General features: G+C 42.4%; 1 protein-coding gene across 4 annotated transcripts in view; it reads left to right on the top strand.

Annotated features, from left to right (window-relative positions):
• LOC118317738 (unconventional myosin-IXa) overlaps positions 1 to 18,049 on the top strand; it is a 54,051-nt gene that overhangs the window by 12,324 nt on the left and 23,678 nt on the right. For all 4 annotated transcript variants that reach the window (XM_035646673.2, XM_035646672.2, XM_035646678.2 and 1 more), the window contains exons 2-4: positions 8,362 to 8,582; positions 8,715 to 8,934; positions 9,144 to 9,653. In XM_035646673.2, the coding sequence (XP_035502566.2) occupies positions 8,425 to 8,582; positions 8,715 to 8,934; positions 9,144 to 9,653 (888 nt within the window). In that variant the 5' untranslated portion in view covers positions 8,362 to 8,424. The remainder of the gene's footprint in view (positions 1 to 8,361; positions 8,583 to 8,714; positions 8,935 to 9,143; positions 9,654 to 18,049) is intronic.

Here is an 18,049-nt window from a genome sequence, read left to right as displayed (position 1 = left end):
TGGAAGATGTTGCAATAACTCCTACAAGGTTTCAACTGTCTTTTGAAACCTTATGCAGTCTATTTATTTTGTTAATTTCTCAGTATGTTGTTTGTTTTAGAGTATGACTTGGTAATACACATAATCCTTTTTATAATACAGGGAGCCTACTGACATTTGTCATTGTTATTTAAGGTTGGCTAGGTTTTCAATCAATTGTTAATTATGTTATAAATAAATGTGGGTGTAAATGTCACATATCCATGAAAGTGTTTAAACTTCTTGTTTAGCTTTAGAGCTTTTGAAAAAAACCCCATAATGACTGACTTCGTAAGGGACTATAACAATCTTTCGGAACTGCTGTCATTGTCAGTTCAGCGACTAGTCCAAGAGCTGCTTGTTGCTCCGACTCATGAGATTTAGTCCTGTGATGAAGAGGCATGCTGGGAGTCACCTTTTCTTGGGTCTACACACACATGTCTGACATCATAACTTGCTGTGTGTGTGTGTGTGTGTGTGTGTGTGTGTGTGTGTGTGTGTGTGTGTGTGTGTGTGTGTGTGTGTGTGTGTGTGTGTGTGTGTGTGTGTGTGTGTGTGTGTGTGTGTGTGTGTGTGTGTGTGTGTGTGTGTGTGTGTGTGTGTGTGTGTGTTTGTGTGTGTGTGTGTTGGAGTGTGAAGACACTCGGTTGGGGAGAGACGGGAGGAGTGAGAGAGAGAGAGAGAGAAAGTGTTGACATTTGTGAAAAAACGGAGTGGATATTCCAGTTGAACTTTATTGACCCTGTATGTGTCACTGGGTCATTCACTTCCTGCCAGATCATAGTCAGCCGGTGAAATTTCAGCACTGACTGGCTGCTCTGTTTACACACTGTGTATGATATATGAGTGTGAGTATGTGCCAGTCTTGGGAGGTCCATTAGGAAGAAAATTTACTGTCTGTAGCACCGACTTCAGAGCATAACACTCAAAGCTTAGACACATGTCTAAGTGAGATCATAAACACTACAACAACTGGCCATATAAAGGCAAAATATTTCTTTTCTCTATCCACTAATTGGCACCGTAGAGTTTCTATTGCTCCTCCTCTTCCTCCTTCTCTGGGTGGAACTCTTAGCTATTTCTTTGACGGTGGGTGAGGGAGACGGAGTGGGAGCTGGGAGGCAGGAGAGAGTGAGTAAGACCTGGAACTCCCTCTCGTACTGTCATTTCAGCTTCGGTTATAATGATGTTACAAAAGTACTTGTTTTATACAATTCCTTTTTTTTCATCTTCCGAATTTGACAGTAGAGTATTTACTTTGTGTGCGTGTGCATCAACACACATTTATTCAGAGATTACATACACCATTGCTCTTTTAAAATTGTGCCCGTCAGACTTATAGCATATAAAAGGGCCATAACTTTCAGCGTTAACACCAGAGGTCAGTGAAATATTGACCCCTCACACAACAACAACATCAGTTCCCCTGCGGCAGTGGATTGAAAATCAGAGCTGCCGTCCTGACATGAGCATGTGTGGTCTAAGAGAAAAGTATCAACCTTATTTATCAATGACTGGTACCCGATTCAATGTCTGTTGTATTGATAAATCAGCTGAGTATTATTTCTACGCACAGGCCAATCTTACATCCACATTCCTGATGAATGTATGCTGGAATTAACTTGCTGAAAGCCTCTTCTCCATGATGAGGGGGTTAGTTGGGATGAGGTTAACAGGGATGAGTAGTACTTCCTTTTAAAAAATGGTTTAAGGAGCTTGTAAGTTGTTAATGCTTCCTCCTGCCTACAGGAGCTAAAGTCTACCCTCAGCTGCAGCCCTGTGCTCTATAGAGTCTTCCCATCCGCCCCCAGTAAGCAGCTAAAGTGCCAGGCTAAGCCTACGCCGAGCAGAAAACCCTGGCTCTTATCTGTGGAATGCCGGGCATCCTCACAGAGGATCTCCTCAGCACGCAGGAAGCTGTATTATCTCAAAGACTCCGTCTCCTTTGATTGTCCCCGGGGACCACTCTGTTTTTCTGTCTCTCTTTTAGTTGTTTACGTTTCTCCCTCTCTGCCTCTCCCTCGGTCTTCCTCTCTTTTTCTTTGTTAAATTTTCTCTCTGTCATGGTCTTTTTCCCACTCTGCACAGCCACATAAATTGAGATGAAATGCTTTGTATCATACACACAGATGGAGTAGCGTAATGTTTGTTCTTTTGAAACAAATTGAGGGAGCAGCTGAGGAGTTAAATGGAACAGATTTAAACCAGACAGAGCTCATGATGGAGGATAATGATGATGCTGTCTTTTGTGGTCTCTGCAGTTTTGCATGCCTTGGCATTTTACAGGCTTGCATGTTTTTGGGACTGTGGTCAGCTAGCCTGGCAAAGACACAAGCTCATGTGTCCCAAGTTGCTCTATTTTTCCTCTTATTCTCTACTGTGTCCTAAATGATTCCAGAGTTGGCTTTGTCAAGATATCCTTGTCATGCAGTTTTGTATTTGATCCATTTGTGTCATTTTTCCTGCTAAATATCAATTTCCTCTTAATGCTTTTTTATAAATGATTACAAACAGAAGCTAAGTAAGAATGTTGATGCTCATGCATCGTGTAGGCAAAAAGAAAATGGTATCTGAAACAGGCTTGCACAATGCAGTGGGGTTGATTATAGCAAGTTCAGATATATTGGGTGGCATGACGCAACCAGTTTCTAACTGGTTTGGTTTGATGTCTCTTGTTGGTTTATTCCTTTTAAAGGGGCCATATTATGCTCCAGGAACCTTTTCAGCCTGCCTCCATGTATATTTGGTTATCTGGGGTGTCTGCCAGCCCACGGAGAATGAAAAGAAAACAATGTGTCGTTGATTCGTGGTTTGGGTTGATCGTGCAGACGGTCTGTAAACGAGCCATTCACAGCCCGGGCGTCAAGTGACGTAAGTTGACTCCTGCTACTGGGGCGACCACGCCCCCAACCTGAGCAGCTCCTCCCCCCTTGAAGTGCGGAAAAACAGATCGCGTCTACGCCATAATTTTCTCGCGGCTGCCGGCGGACCTCGCGGCTCACGGCACGGCGGAGCTCGCGGCTCACGGCTGGCTTGCGTCTGCCCGCTCGCGGCTGCCGGCGGACCTCGCGGCTCGCGGCTGCAGGCGGAGCTAGCGGCTTGCGGCTGCCGGCGGCCTCGGCCAGCTGGGATGTCGTTAACGTACTATCGCCCAGCCCCTTGTGCTCTGTGTGTAATTATGGAGAACGTGTTTGCTGTGCCTCCTGGGTCTCCACGTCGTGTATGTGCCTTGTTACGTGCGACTGTTGTCATGGCAGCGCAACGCCGTAGTTGCGCAGCAGACTCAGGGAGGAGCGAGGCGGAGCTTTGCGGAACAGGAAGGGAGGGGGGCGAGATGTGAGCAGGAAAGCGCTGGAATCGACCATAGTCTCACAGGGCTGTTTATACAGAAAGAAGAGGGTGCTGTGTGGCTTGATCCTTGAGGTGTTTTGACATGGAATGGCAAAGACATGTAGTGCACACACCTGAAAACCAATGTAACTTGTGTAAAAGGGGGGATAATATGGGCCCTTTAAAAAAACAACTCTTGGTTGTGATTGTTTTGGATTATTCTGTAGAAATTGTAATGAAATGTGTTCTTGCTATCTGGACTGAATTGGGCTAATAAAAAGGGTACTTCTGACTCCACTGGACACGAGTTATATCAGCCATTGGAAAGTTTCAGAGTAAATAAACCCTGTAATGGAGAAATGGAGAACTTGGTTTCATAATGCATGCAAATGTCTGAAACACCCCCCTTTTTCTCGGCCTGCTTATTTTGGGCATATCTCAGAGTATAACATTTCAGATTTTTCAGTTTGAGAAAATAAACTGTCTCTGCTTGAATGATAAAAGTGATATACTGTAAGCTTGCGGGACCCGACCTTGGATCAGGTTACCAAAGCAATGCAGTCCGCCTGCCACACAGTGATTTAAACCAGGTTCCCGTTTCCCCACGGAGGGCTTACAGTTTACACAGCATGCATTGCTGATGCACAGCCACGCTACACGATCCATCATTAGACCAAACTTAACCCAGCTGCTGTCTGTGTGACTTACACACAACCGTGGATCACCTTTCTGCACCATTTTTTATTACACACAGCATTGACCCAGATCACATTCCTTTGTGTTGTTGTCCTGTTGGATGTTTGACTGAATCAGTTCAGAAATACCTCCGCACTACTCCAAAGAGTTGACTTTGAATCAATGCGAGGTGTAAGCAAGTGTAAACACACGGTGACGTCACCCATTGGTTTGCAAACTGCCGTTTTGCAACCTCAAGTTTAGCACTATGACCAGCACCATCTTGTTTTTTTTGGACCAGAGGTAGGAGTGGGGGGTGGGTCTGACTGAGAGCGCGGCCACCTACAACTGCAACCATGCACCTATTGGACTGTACTAACTGTCAATCATGCTGTATCCACGCTCCAATGCATACTGGGCTTTAATGTCTGTATGACTCTAAATTAGACCATGATTTACAAAAGGAACATCATGCTGTATTGAAGGAAACTTGAAACTAGGGATTGAGACCATAAACTCCTCAGGAAAATGTTTACTGACATTATAAATCAAGTGAGTAGTAGAGTCATTTTCTTATAGACTTCAACAGACATTGACTTAATTTTGCAACCGGTGGAGTTGCCCTCTGTTGGTCATTCCAGAGAATACAGGTTCCGCATTGGCTTCTTTTTTTCTGGACCTGGTGACCATATTGATTTTTATATACAGTCTATGGGTGTAGGCCAGGCTTTCTGTTTAACAGTGATGATGTTAGGCTGTCATCAGTCTGGCAAAATAACCACAGCATCTGACAAAGTCAGTAATTCCGGGGATGAACTTGCAGTTATATGAAGAAGTAGGGTTGTACAATTATTTGAGTGTAAATTACAGAGTAGTATTTACCCTACGTGGTTTTGTACTGACACTAACTACTGCACAGTGGACTGTGGTGTAGAAAGCTGCTGCACTGTCTGGAACCAACTGTTCTCTTTGCTCCTTGTGCAGGTTGCACAAAGCTATTTAGTTATACCCTACATCTTAGTTTTTAAAGTTTTGTTTTCTTTGGGATAAGAACATGAGACAATTTACAGCACAAACATGACATCAGTAGAACTTCAATACGCTGTGAAACCTTTAACTTAAACTGAAGAGCATGTAAAAGTTCTGACTGAAACTATACTATTTGATTAAAGCTTGTATAATTACTCCTTGTTCATGCTGGCGATAACTGTTTATCCCTTACACCCATAACATAACAGCAACATGTGGAGGGCTGGAAGTTTTCACACAACTCAGCTGATTTTACAGATTAATACACTGTGAGCCGAAAATGGATGTAGAGAGATTGGTTTGACTGACAACCTGAGAACTGGCAGCAAATTCATAGCACATTATTTCCCATCTCTTCCTTTTAAACAATGTTGTAGTTACAAAAAAGGAATTCTCAAAGAATTGGTACCCAACCGTGTTGACTCCACTAAGGTTTATGGCACAGATTGCAGTCTTGTGATTTATCCTGAAGTTATCCTCATAAAAGAGGTTGATACATCCTACATGGCAGCGTCACCACAGTGAGGAAATCGGTGATATCCGTAGTGAGGACTGAACAAATCTCTCCTGTGTTCTCAGTTAATGGTCTGCTTTGATGTTGTAAGACCTTTTGTGTTGGGCCTTTGCCAGGAGGGGAAATTAAGTTACCCGGGATCGAGAGATGGGTTGTTGTTGTTGTGAAGAGTTCTACGTCAGACATCGCTGTAGGTGCCATTACACCATTGTGGTTTACCCTAAGAGCTCTCTGTTTTTGTGTAGGTTGCTATCATTGAGCGGAAGGGTTCAATTTCTGTGCATCTGCAAGTGCGCCGTTAGTTTCAGTGGTAAAGGTTGTTGTGTTCATGTGATGTGATAACAGTGTGCTGCAGTGTTATTAAATGCAAGTCATTGCCACCACTGATGCACGTCTGAGTCTCTACCGAGGCTCTTATTCCCTAAAGTAATTGGAATAAAACTGTTAGTTTTTTATTTTGAAAAGTGTGTTTTAATGTCTCTTACCTAGTCTGATGACTATTTTTAGGTGTGAGGAAAACCACAAACTAGAAATGAGCTGCATGGATTCTATTTAACCATTGGCTTTCTTTCAGTCAAATATCAGTCTTAAGCAAAGTTTGTTTTTATCGTCAAAAAATGTTTTATTCTATATGTCAGATGATGTGGTGCTACCTTTCTATAACTTCTCGGCTTTTGTCCCTCTGTTTCGGCATCAGCTGAGAAAAGAGCTGTTTTAGAATGTCGGCATTCCCTGTGTGTACAACGAAAGATTAAAATGTTGAGATATTTATGGGTGAGGCAAGACTGACTGCAGACAGACAATTTAGGCCCTGTCTCGTGTATGTTGAGTGATTATAACAAGAAGGAGAATAATCATATTGTTTTATTGTTCTGTTTGATTTGTCAGCCACATGCATGGACAGCTCCTTCATCATAACCATTAAAACAAAATCAGCAGTGTACCAGGGGGTTGCAAACTTTAAGTTTATATGATATTCACTGAAACTACGTGTCGCACTAGCACCAGCATCTCGGACCTAGACAAATACTCCTCAGCAATACCTTCCTCCTCCCTTTGTGTTTTCTGCTAGGTGTTGTCTATGTAGTCTATGGGTGTTGCCAGGCCTAGTGAAAGTGGCCCCTAAACACACAACCAGAAAGACAACTGAATAATGTAACCCTATGTAAAGCTAGCTTCCGAGCAGACTGGTTAAATGGATATGTCGGGTCTCATCTGTGGTTTGGTGCGCCTGTCAGTGTCAGAGCTTCTGTGTGAGATGCTTTGGTTGGTAATTTAGTGTTTTTAAAATGTATTTTGTCGCTGAGCTCACTCTGAGCACTGTCCAACTGCCCTGCATATTGGCCAGCAGCTAGTTCACGTGGCTAGCAATGTTACCATAGCTGTGCGGTGCTGTTTGTAGCCCATATACTGTATAAAAATTGTGATGTGTTTTACAGTGTGTGTGCTCTGAAAGAGCCGGACCGGTTACCAAAATGAACAAAAGTTAGGATCTCAACTCACAAAGAAGAAGTGTGACTTCATTCTGTGATTAGGATGCCATTTATCCCTTACATCTTTACATAGAAAATAGTGTTTGGCTGCTACATTCATTTATTAAATCTTGTATGTATTAACTTAAAGCTACAGTGTGTAATATGTAGAAGAACCAATTTCACAGAAATTAAATATATATTGTCCATAACTATGTGTTGATACATGTATAATCACCTGCAACAAAGAACCAATGTTTTTTCGTCAACTTTGAATCTGTTAAATAGAGTTACATGAGGTGGACCCGACCTCTGTATAAGTCGCCATTTTTGCTATGTCGGGTTGAATACAGTTGCACAAAACTGTCCAGAATACTCCGCATTCACGTTGAATTTCCAGGGTTAGGGTTAAAGTGCTGTTTGCAGAGTTACGACTTTTTGATCATAAACAAAATGCAGCCACACCAGCAACTTCATTGACTCTGTGTCAATGAGTTTGGAGCTAATGTAAATGTTGATCTCAACTAATCGATCGAACTAATCAACCAGTGGAACAGGAGATTAGATCCCCAAAGCTTACATTTTTTAATATTCACACTTGTCTTTGCACAACATCAGGTGCTGTTAATGTGATTTGTCACCTCAAGGTCTGTGGCTTCTCACTCGATTACTCCTCTGATAGTTCTGAAATATTTCATTAGTGTAAATGTCTGATATTCAGACTCGGTTTTTGTTGGATTACATTGCTCAGTTTTAACATCTCTTTATGATAAACCACTAGTTACAAGGAAGGAGGCTTAGTACATACCTCGATAGGAAATTGACCTCACAGATGACCTGTTGCTTATTTATCAGACCTGTGTCCTATAACACTGTTACATGTATTTGGAAAGGCCTCTTTTTCTAGTGTAATAAGAGGCACATCTGTATTATGTGCAGAACCTAAAATCAATGGGTCAGCTTCCAAGGATGAGCTTCCCATTTTGTTTGCAACTTTGTTTAAAAGTCAGCTATTTTGTTAGCATTTTAAAATGGCCCCTCAGAGCTGTTATGACACATTGTTTAGACTCTTAGAAAGCTGTAATGCATTTTACTGGAAACGCGTCACTATGTAAGCTCGCACTGGGTTTCTACTGGCAATAGACCAGCACTGGGTCTTTAGTAGAATAGATAAATAGGTGACGTGTCAGTAGGTCTCCTCTCTGGCATCTGTAATTTTTTAACTATATAAACTGAAGTGGTAACTGACTGATAATAGTTGTCAGTGTGTGGGTAATAAAACTGAAACTAACTGTCATGGCTCTTTCAACCTGTCATTTACAGGTGCTGCGTGGTGAGAGGGAAACAGTGGGTGCGGCATGCTGAGGCCACTCCCCCTGGCTCAGGATGAGTGTCAGAGATGGCGCTGCCACTATGGCAACGATCGCAGGTGGAGAAGGAGGGGGAAGTGCGCCAGTTAACCCCAACGATAATGATGGCCGCTTATACCTGCTCCAGATCTACCCACGGCTTGTTGCCCAGCCCTCCACCTGCTGCAACCTCCGGTGAGTGCTCCACGACGTTACTGAGATGGATTGTTCATTTAAAACATTTGTATGTATATTTCTTACATTTTTACTGAGCCATTGATAGTAAGCATTGATCAGACTTTGTAAATACTTTTATCTATTCATCAGAGTGCAGAAGGATGCGACAGCCGCCTCTGTGATCTCAGATGCCGCCACGGCACTGGGGCTGGACCCTGGTCGTCTATACGTGTTAGCAGAGGTGAAGGAATGTGGCGGGGAAGAGTGGGTGCTGGAGGCCGGAGACCTGCCAGTACAGAGGTTTCTGCTGTGGCCTCGGAAAGCCCAGGAGCAACACACTCAGAGCCTTGGCTTCTACTTCTTACTACAGGTAGAGTTGACAGAACAAACTTCACTTTGCTCTCAGACAGTGGATGTGTACCACAAAAAAAAATCCCACTGCCTGACTTTTACACTTGCTTTTCTTTGTCTTTGTAGCCCTTTTTAGTGAAAAAAACGACAAGCAATTTGAAACAAGGTGTCAACCTAGGCAGCTGTCAGCAATAAACGCTAAACTTGTATTTTCTTTCTCTGATCAAGGAGAGGAACCATGATGGTTCTATACATTATGTCCACCTCCCACCTGTGTCCAAGGAGCAGCAGGCACAGCGGCTTGCCGCCCGGGGCTTCCTTCCACCTCCACAGGATGACTTTGCAGACCTCTGCAACCTCCCCGTCCTCAATGAGGACAGAATATTAAATAACCTGCGCACACGCTTTAACAAGAAAAAGATCTACACCTATGCAGGCAGTATCCTGATCGCCATCAACCCCTTCAAGTTTCTGCCCATCTACAACCCCAAGTACGTCAAGACGTATGAGAACCACCAGCTGGGCAAACTGGAGCCTCATATTTTTGCTATCGCAGACGTGGCCTACTATGCCATGCTGAGGAAGAGGGTCAACCAGTGCATTGTCATCTCTGGAGAAAGTGGCTCAGGCAAGACCCAGAGTACCAACTTCCTGATCCACTGTCTGACTGCGCTCAGCCAGAAGGGTTACGCCAGCGGGGTGGAGAGGACCATTCTGGGGGCTGGGCCTGTCTTGGAGGTAAGATTGAGATGAGAGATGGGCTAAAGTATAAAAGCTGGTGTCTGTCTTGTATCAGGGTAAAACAAAACAAAGAATGAAGGATATCGTGATGAATCGAGTAGCTCCCGAGACCTCTGAGGTCATTGATCACATGGAAATCATCTCATATCATATATTATAGCTATTTATGTTACAGCTACTTATGCTTAATGTCTTTTCTTCAATTCCTTCAGTCGGGTGTGAAATGTATCACTTTTTGATTAAGGCTTATCTTACAATGACAGCTCTTCACCAAGTGACTCAGTCTGTTGCCATGGCATGCAGAACCACACGCAAAAGTATTTTCAGGCTGTGACTCAAGTGCTCTTTCATACATGGGCTGAGCTAATGGGGCATAAGGTATTCTGTGTACAGTTCAATAGACTTGAACATAGACTACACTTTAGCCAGAAACAGAAAGAAGAAATGAAATAGAAGATGGGAAGTTGCACCATTTACTGTGGCCTCTTTGAAAAAGCAGTGGGAATCTACAAAAGACAGGGCTACTTGTTTGTTCTCGGTCTCCATGTACTTTTGAGCAAACTGGTGTTTATGAATACATATTTCCAATCAAAGTGCAAATCTTTGCGTCTTTGGCTAAATGATTGTGCAACACCACATTCTGGGTTCTGTGTTAGACCATTAGAATATGAACAACTTGAATTTAATTTGGAGGCTGTTGTTTCGCTGGTGTTTCTTGTTTGCCGTTTTGGTCAGGTGACTGTGCTTCTCTTCCTGCTTTCTCCTCTCTGAGAAAATAGCGATGCTTGTACTGACTTGTTCTCTGCACAGTACAGAACAAACCAAAGCTACAGCCGAGCTGAAACAGTGAACTCTGTGTAAGTTGCAGAGACGGTAGCTTGTGGGGAAATATCTATCAGTAAATTATGAAAAGTCACCGAGTAATTTTTCCATGATATCATGCGTATAAATCCAGCTGGTTGATGTGGACAGGCAGAGACCTACAGTCTGTTGATCTGAGTCATACACACTGTCGACAGTGAGCAACTGTGTCAATGGTGAACAGGAAATGGCAGTGACACCACCAGAATAAACATATTTTCTCACTCTGGGATTAACATCAAAAATACATATTGTCAGATTGTTTATGAGACAAATCAATTATTGTCGGGCTGCAACTACAGATTATTTTCAATGCCAATCAATCTGCCTATTGTTTTCTCAAATAAAAAGGATTGTTTTCTCTATAAAATGTCAAAACAAAAATGGTGAAAATACCAGTTATAATTTCCCACCGCTGAAGGAGATGTGTTCAAATTACATATTTTACGTTACCAGCAGTCTAAAAGTCAAAATGTTTTTATCTCTTGGATATCAACTCTTCACATTTCACAAGCTAGAACCAGTGAACTTGACAAAAAAAGATAATTAAACCGTAATCATTTGTCTGACATTTTACTAGAATTGGACTTTTTTGAGTCACCTATAATATATGTAATAATGGGAAGAACCCATTGAAAGTTTTGGTGTGGATGGTGTCAAAGGGGACGAGATTGTTGTTTTTTTAAATCACTTATCCTTAACATTTCATAATTTTCTCAGGAAATAATGTATGAATCTTAATGTAATCAGACATATTGATGGTGCAGTGATCTATGCGTTTGTACAGTTTGGTGCAGACTATTAGTCTTCTACACTTTTCCTTTTATTTTTCTATCTTAAGAGCTAGACAGGCATGTAGGACTGTTTGGCTTGGCTGGGAAGAGCTCTACTGACAGGAATTCTAGTTTAACAAGAATTGATTGCATCATGAAAGGTAAGTTATTACTCAGCATCACTGAGCAGCGTAGGAAAGAACAGAGTTGAATATGTTTTGTTTATTTTTTTGGCCCTGTGATGAGAAACATGGTCTCCTCCACTTTCACATATGGAAGAATTTACCTCTGGTCAGACCTCAAGCAGGGTTATTATTGTGAAGTCATTTTCAGCATTCAACAACCCCCCACTCTCTTAAAGGAACTGTCCATTGTGAGTGTTATTTCACAATGTACTTTTGTAATGCATATCTTCAACTCTGGACTATTAGACTGTCCTACAATCGTGGCGCCGCCAAATTGAGCATAATGTTTTGAATGTCGGTGGTGTCGTGTGTGGCATGAAACCGGTGACCCCAGGCTGAATACAGACAAAAAGCTGAAATCCATGTACTTAGTTTCAGTTTAAAAGCCTTCCTTGGAGAGGAGAACTAATTACTCACAGGCTGATCTGGAAGTAAATCTCCTCCACATATTCGTCTGTTTTATTTCACAGTAATGCGGCTAAAAATAGACATTTTAGCTAGAAAAGCTGTATGTGGAATGTGGTTTGTTCAAAGTACAAAATGCTGCTGAAAAGTGAAAATCGCCTGTTCTGCAAAGGTTCACTGGAACACTTAATACTATCGAACAGAAAAGACATTAAACAGAAGTTTGATTGGAGATCAGCAGTTGGCGTTTGAGTATGAATGAAAAGAATACAGCCATGGTGTATCACGTCCTTACCAAGACGTCCATGGTGTCTGACTCCAGACTACTGGAGCTCTCAATCACTGAACTGCTGCCCCTGCATGTGAATAAGCACCATCTGAAAGCATTGGTCCCTTGATGGGTGTCAGTCTGTCAGAGTCTTTGGTTCCGGATGGCTGATGCAGGGAAGAAGGGGGAGGTGATAGAGAGATTTTCCTCTCCATCAGCAGAGTTCTGGTCCCTTTGGCAGCCACACTGCCACTCTGTCTTTCACTCCAGAATTCAGTGTGTGTCAGCCCAGTCCAGAGCTGTGATTGCAGGGGCAAACAGGGAGACTTTGGTGGCCTTGTCGCTGGAGGAAGTGGAAACACGATTCCATGTCTGGCCCATCTGTCAATCATCCTGGCTATTGAACAGCTGTGCAATTCTCCTTTGAGCATTATATCATCCATTTTACTCAGAAAAATTTGAACATGAGCAAAAGCTGTTGCTGTTTCCACACTACTATGTGCTAAGAAACCTTCCTTGTTAGTTTGTGTGAAAAAGACTTTTCACATTTGACAACAAGCCCCAGCTTTTGCAGCACGCTCATAAGATGGCTGACATGAAACAAAAGTTGCTTTACAGAGGAAGCAATAACTCTTCTCAAATTATGGTCCCTGCAGTTTCTCTCCACTCAAACAGTCTACCTCTGCTGGTTCCTTCCTGAAAACCTCCAGTACAGACATTATATATTGAGTCTAGAATTCTATTTTTACAGGTTAACTAAATTTCAGTAATTTTACTTTTGTAAAGGGGTTTTATTTTTCTCTTGTTTTAGAAGCTGATCAGGTTACAGTGGTGGAAAATGCAAAGTGTGTGTGCATGCTTGTATCCTCAAGCTATAGGGGAGGTCTCCAGGCCCGGATGACATTTTGAGGAGATGAGATCATCGTTTGTGGTGCCGGACTCTGAATGTGGGCTGGGTTGCTGGCAGATTTAACCTGAAACCATCTGGGAAAGCCTCTGCCCTCCTTGAGTGCATTGCTGTAATTTCAATAAATTGGGCCTCTACCTGCAAAACAGCTCACTGGCCCTAAATGAGTATTTCCCTTGTGAACTGGTCCAACTGGTTCATCCTCTTATTACGTGGTTCTTTTGGTGTCTCTTGTTTTCTTTTACTAGGCTGTGGAGCCTATTTATTCTGTACTTCAGCAAGGCCCTACTCTGCTTGAGAGAGAGAGTTGACACATGGAGGGAAACATATTGGAGTTATATGTCAATAGTAGGGAAATTGGGATCAAGTTTTTCCTGTTCCAATGTACTTATAAGAAAACTGTTAAACTTCCTTGATGTATTTTTCAACTGTTGGTTTGAAATATACTAGATGCATGCCTACTCTTAAAAATCTAATTTGGAAAAGGGACAACTTTGAAATTGGTGGACCAAAGAATAGAGAATAAACAACAGCCTCACATGCCTGAAAACCTCGGAAAAAGCTCCTGTAGTCTTTGGAACGAATAACAGCAATCTTCAGAAGACCCGAGTGGCTTGACTCCAAGGTGCATGTCTTGTTTGTGAATGGCTCGTAGTTTGACCCACTTCTAACAGAGAAGGAAGCTGTTTTGGCCATACATTTCTGACTACACCTTAGATTATTGCTCATAGACATTTGATGTCAGTTATGATGTAAGTCATTACCATTTTTTCTCTCTCTCTGATGTTATTTGATCTAATTTGTGAGGAGAGAGTCATGTGCTGTCACAGGCAAAAATAGCAGCAGGTCGTATGCTTGCTTAAATCTAGGACTGTACATTAAAAGGGTTCATTAGTATTATAGTTAAGATAAGCCATCAATCTATTACATTAATTAAAATGATCATTGGTCCCAGGATTTTAAAAAGTTAGCTAGTTGTTGCACACTCATGTAAAACCTTTTGCCAAGTTCCCTGTCTGCCCCATACCACTCTGTCTCACAGCTTTAGACAGGAAGTTCCTATCATCCGGAACCCTCTTTAACAGGAAGGAGCTACGACACGGGAAGTAGCAGCAGAAGTTCTCGCTGCCACTAGCTCAGAGCCTTGAGGGGTGTGGATAGACCCAAGTATTGTATTGCTGTTGTTCAGGAAGTGCAGTGGAGTAGCTGGTCATTCTGTGTGCCGATCCATTGTTTATCTCTTAGTTATGGGTTGCACTTCTTTATTCCACAGCTATATTTGGTCAGGCTGGGTGGTATGGTGTACACGTCTGGGAAATGGGCTAGCATTACTGGGTTTAAGTTGCTGCATCATGTGCACGTGTCATTCACATCACACACAAACACAAACACACACACACACACACACACACACACACACACACACACACACACACACACACACACACACACACACACACACACACACACACACACACACACACACACACACAGAGTCCTGACTGTAATCATATCTTCCAGAATCATATTAAAGAGTCGCACATGCTGTTCTTCACAGGCGGAATACAGCTTACGTGTAGCAGCATGCTGCAGGGGTCTAATAATGGTACCGTGACCACACCACAAGCTGCAGTTTGATGTGGTGCCCATCTAGACATGGGTGGAGCAGCTTGAAATGGCTCCAATCTGGTAAAACACCAGACCACAAGAGGAGCAAAACTGGTGCCTGAAAACTTTAATCCAAACTATTTTGAGTTTTTTTTCTAACATGTCTTGTTCTACTTCTTGTAACTGCGATGAAGCTAATGTACTAATGTTAGCACATGGAAGTGTCTGATCTGATTTTCTGCCTTTGCTGATCATGCTGGTCATCTGTTTCAATCAACTGTTGCACACTGAATCAATTACAGTTTATTTTCTCCCCGCCAACGCTACCACCACTTTATTTCCACTATGCTGTCATCCAACACAAGTTAGTTTGTTTCCACAGGAAGATAGCTTTGCCCTCTTTTAATGTCCTCTATATGTAAGTGTGTAAAGTGTTTAGGTCTGCAGCAAACATTTGCTGTCATTGCCAGTGTCCCAATCTGAAACCCAAGTATGTTCAGTGTAATATGCTGTATAAAAATATATCTAAATCTAAATAATCTGCTGTTTGAAAGTGTCATTCAACACATCAACAGTCTTGCAGTGAACTCCAAGTCATTCCCCCTTGAAAATGATACTGCAGTGTCATTCTGTTGAAGGCAAAAATAGTTTAGAAATATTTCCTTCTGACCTTCATGCTTTAAAATCATGAAATTGTTCAGTGTAACGGCATTCATTGGAACATTCAACATTTTTTAATCTCAGCACCAGCCCGTCATAGCACTGTTGACGCCATTATTGTATCTCAAAGAATCAATTCTTTGTTAACAGTTCGGTTGAGTTAAGCTCAAGGGGTTTAAGTGTAGTTGGTGGGATATAGTGGTGGCTTGAGGCATGGCCGAGCATAGAAGCGGAACTGTGTAGAGACGTGGTTGCATTCAATCGCTGCCAACATCATGTGATCCCACCAAAGCATTTTTTGTTTCACATTCAGGACAACAACAAACAGTGATTATTTTGTCACCAAGTACCATTGGTGTTTTTGCTTCAACATCACAGCTACTGGTGATTATATAGCTCATTACACTGCTGCGTGGTTCACCAGTTTATCCTGTCATTAAAGAACATATCAATTTAAGTCAGGCTTACGGAACATGAATGATTTAGTTTTGGGTGTTTTTAAGTGTCTGCCACTGAACGAATGAGCATGTCCACCCAGAGGTTTGATGAATCTTGTGCTCCCGCCTCCTCTGTGAATGTGGGAACCTTTTTTTTGGCAGTTGGACCATTTCGAGTCCTTTTGTGAGCTGCAGTGAGGTGTCGGTGTCAGGGCCTTGGCAGAGCCTGTGGAAAAGTTGAACTGAAGCTCTTTTGAGCAGATCGACTTTAATGGATGCAGCAATGCCTCCATGTTATCGCCGTAAGACTGAGTACCCAAACACAAGCTGTAGGTTTTATCCGAAAAAAAAATGTGTCATTGTGTGCCGAGATCACACTACTTGACTTTTAGCCAGATTTTCAACTCGCTTTCTAATTTTGGAACTCTCCGACAAAAGCCCCAGATTGGAATCAAATCGGTTTGACCGGCAGGCATCAATCGCTATGTGTGAACTCTTCAAAGATGCAATTCGTGAGTCACGTCAGTGACATCTACAGCCAATCAGAGCACAGGACAACAGCTTAGTCTGGGGTTTCTCCTGGTGAAAGATCGTGTAGTGTGGGACCCCCTGTCGCCAGCCAGTCGCTTAGTGTATGTATGAACTCGCAACGATTCTCGATCACAAGACAGCGAGTCGTGTTGTGTGAACTGCACAGCATTCAAGTGTGACAATTCACAGGACAGAATTTATTTTTTCTGAGGAATCAATAGTAAATTTAAATTGTTATTCCTATGAACATGTCATCCTATGCACACCAGTTGCCATATACATATTTCTTTGTACATTTGTGCTTGTGCAAGTTTATTCTAGACCTTACATTTATGCTTTTTTTAAAGTATATAATTCATACTTTCTCAACTCTGCTTGTTGAGACAAATAACTCATAAACAGGGACACTCCCCTTGTTTGGTTTGCAAAAAAATTTTGTGTGTGTGTGGAGGATGGATGGGAATGTGAGGCTTCATTCTTGTAGGTCTGTTGAACCTGAAATGTAAAAAGGAGCAGGCTGCCAGAGGAGACAGCTCACCACTGAGAAGAATCGGTTAAAACAGCATTTGACGTCATGAGCTGGTCACTGGATATCCACCGCATGCTCACACTGCAAAATGCTTAACCATCCTGCCTTCTTTCTTGCTATTTGTCTCTCTCTCTCCTTCTGTACTTCTCACTGTCCCTTCCTTCTTTTTCTTTCATAAATTCCTTCAGTGCTGCCGCATTTCGTAACAGATTAGGCCACGTTTCTCCCTGGACATGGTTTGGCAAGCTGTCGCTCCACTTCCTCATACCTGCTGAGCCTTCCAGCCAATTAGATCACTCGCCAATGGGCATGTTTGAATATGAATGATGCTGTGACATGTTTAGCATTCCCTCCATGCTATAGCGGCCTGGGCTTTGCAGAGATTTCCCAGGGTGTTGTGCTCTTGGCTGCACCATTTGTCGAGTGGGGTTGATCACACTGGTAGTGGGCACAATGGACACTGTGGGCAGCATTGAGCAGTGAGACACTTTGGAGTATCAGCACCAAAACTCCCTTAACTGACCCTCAAACATGGAACAGTGATGGCTCTGAACACTTTAAGCACATATTAAATACATATATAAAGTTTACAATTTATACATTGTCATGCTTAACATACAATTAAACATACACATAGAATAATATGTGGAATATCCACACACACATGCAGAAACAAACTATAGGGGAGGCCCAGCCCAGAAAATGAGAGGGTGGGTTGGTGCCTTGTCTGAGCAAGTCCAAGTTGACAGAAAATTTGTATCTCTTTCATCAACAAGCAACAAGTCTTGCCTCAAACTTCCCCAAAGTCTCTAAACTATCTCAAATATCACTTTTTGGTTTGAAGGTTTTAGTGCACTCGAAAGATACAGGTTAGTGCAAATGGGTAAAAAAAAAACAAGAAAAAGTTTTAGTAGTATAAGAAAATAGCTAAAGACCTAATGAAAATAGGTCAACAGACCATCCAATGGTATATATCAGTCAGACCCTGTGCGTGCGTGCGTGCGTGTGTCCCCCTAACTCTAATCATCCCCAACACCACTGTATCAAATTCACCCTGCAACTGCTTTGGAAGACACAATGCGGCTCCTATTTAACATGCACTGAATCAACTTCCCCTGTGGTGGCCTTTTGTTCAGTGTTTCTGTGTGTATCTGTCCTTCTGTAACCATGGGAGCTTGTGCATCATGAAGGAGGTAAAAAAGAGCCGTTCTGTTACCGTATCAGTATAA

The sequence above is a fragment of the Scophthalmus maximus genome, chromosome 13, assembly GCF_022379125.1.
Source record: "Scophthalmus maximus strain ysfricsl-2021 chromosome 13, ASM2237912v1, whole genome shotgun sequence".
In the NCBI taxonomy this organism is placed as follows: Eukaryota; Metazoa; Chordata; class Actinopteri; order Pleuronectiformes; family Scophthalmidae; genus Scophthalmus; species Scophthalmus maximus.
This window is presented reverse-complemented; position numbering and strand designations above follow the sequence as displayed.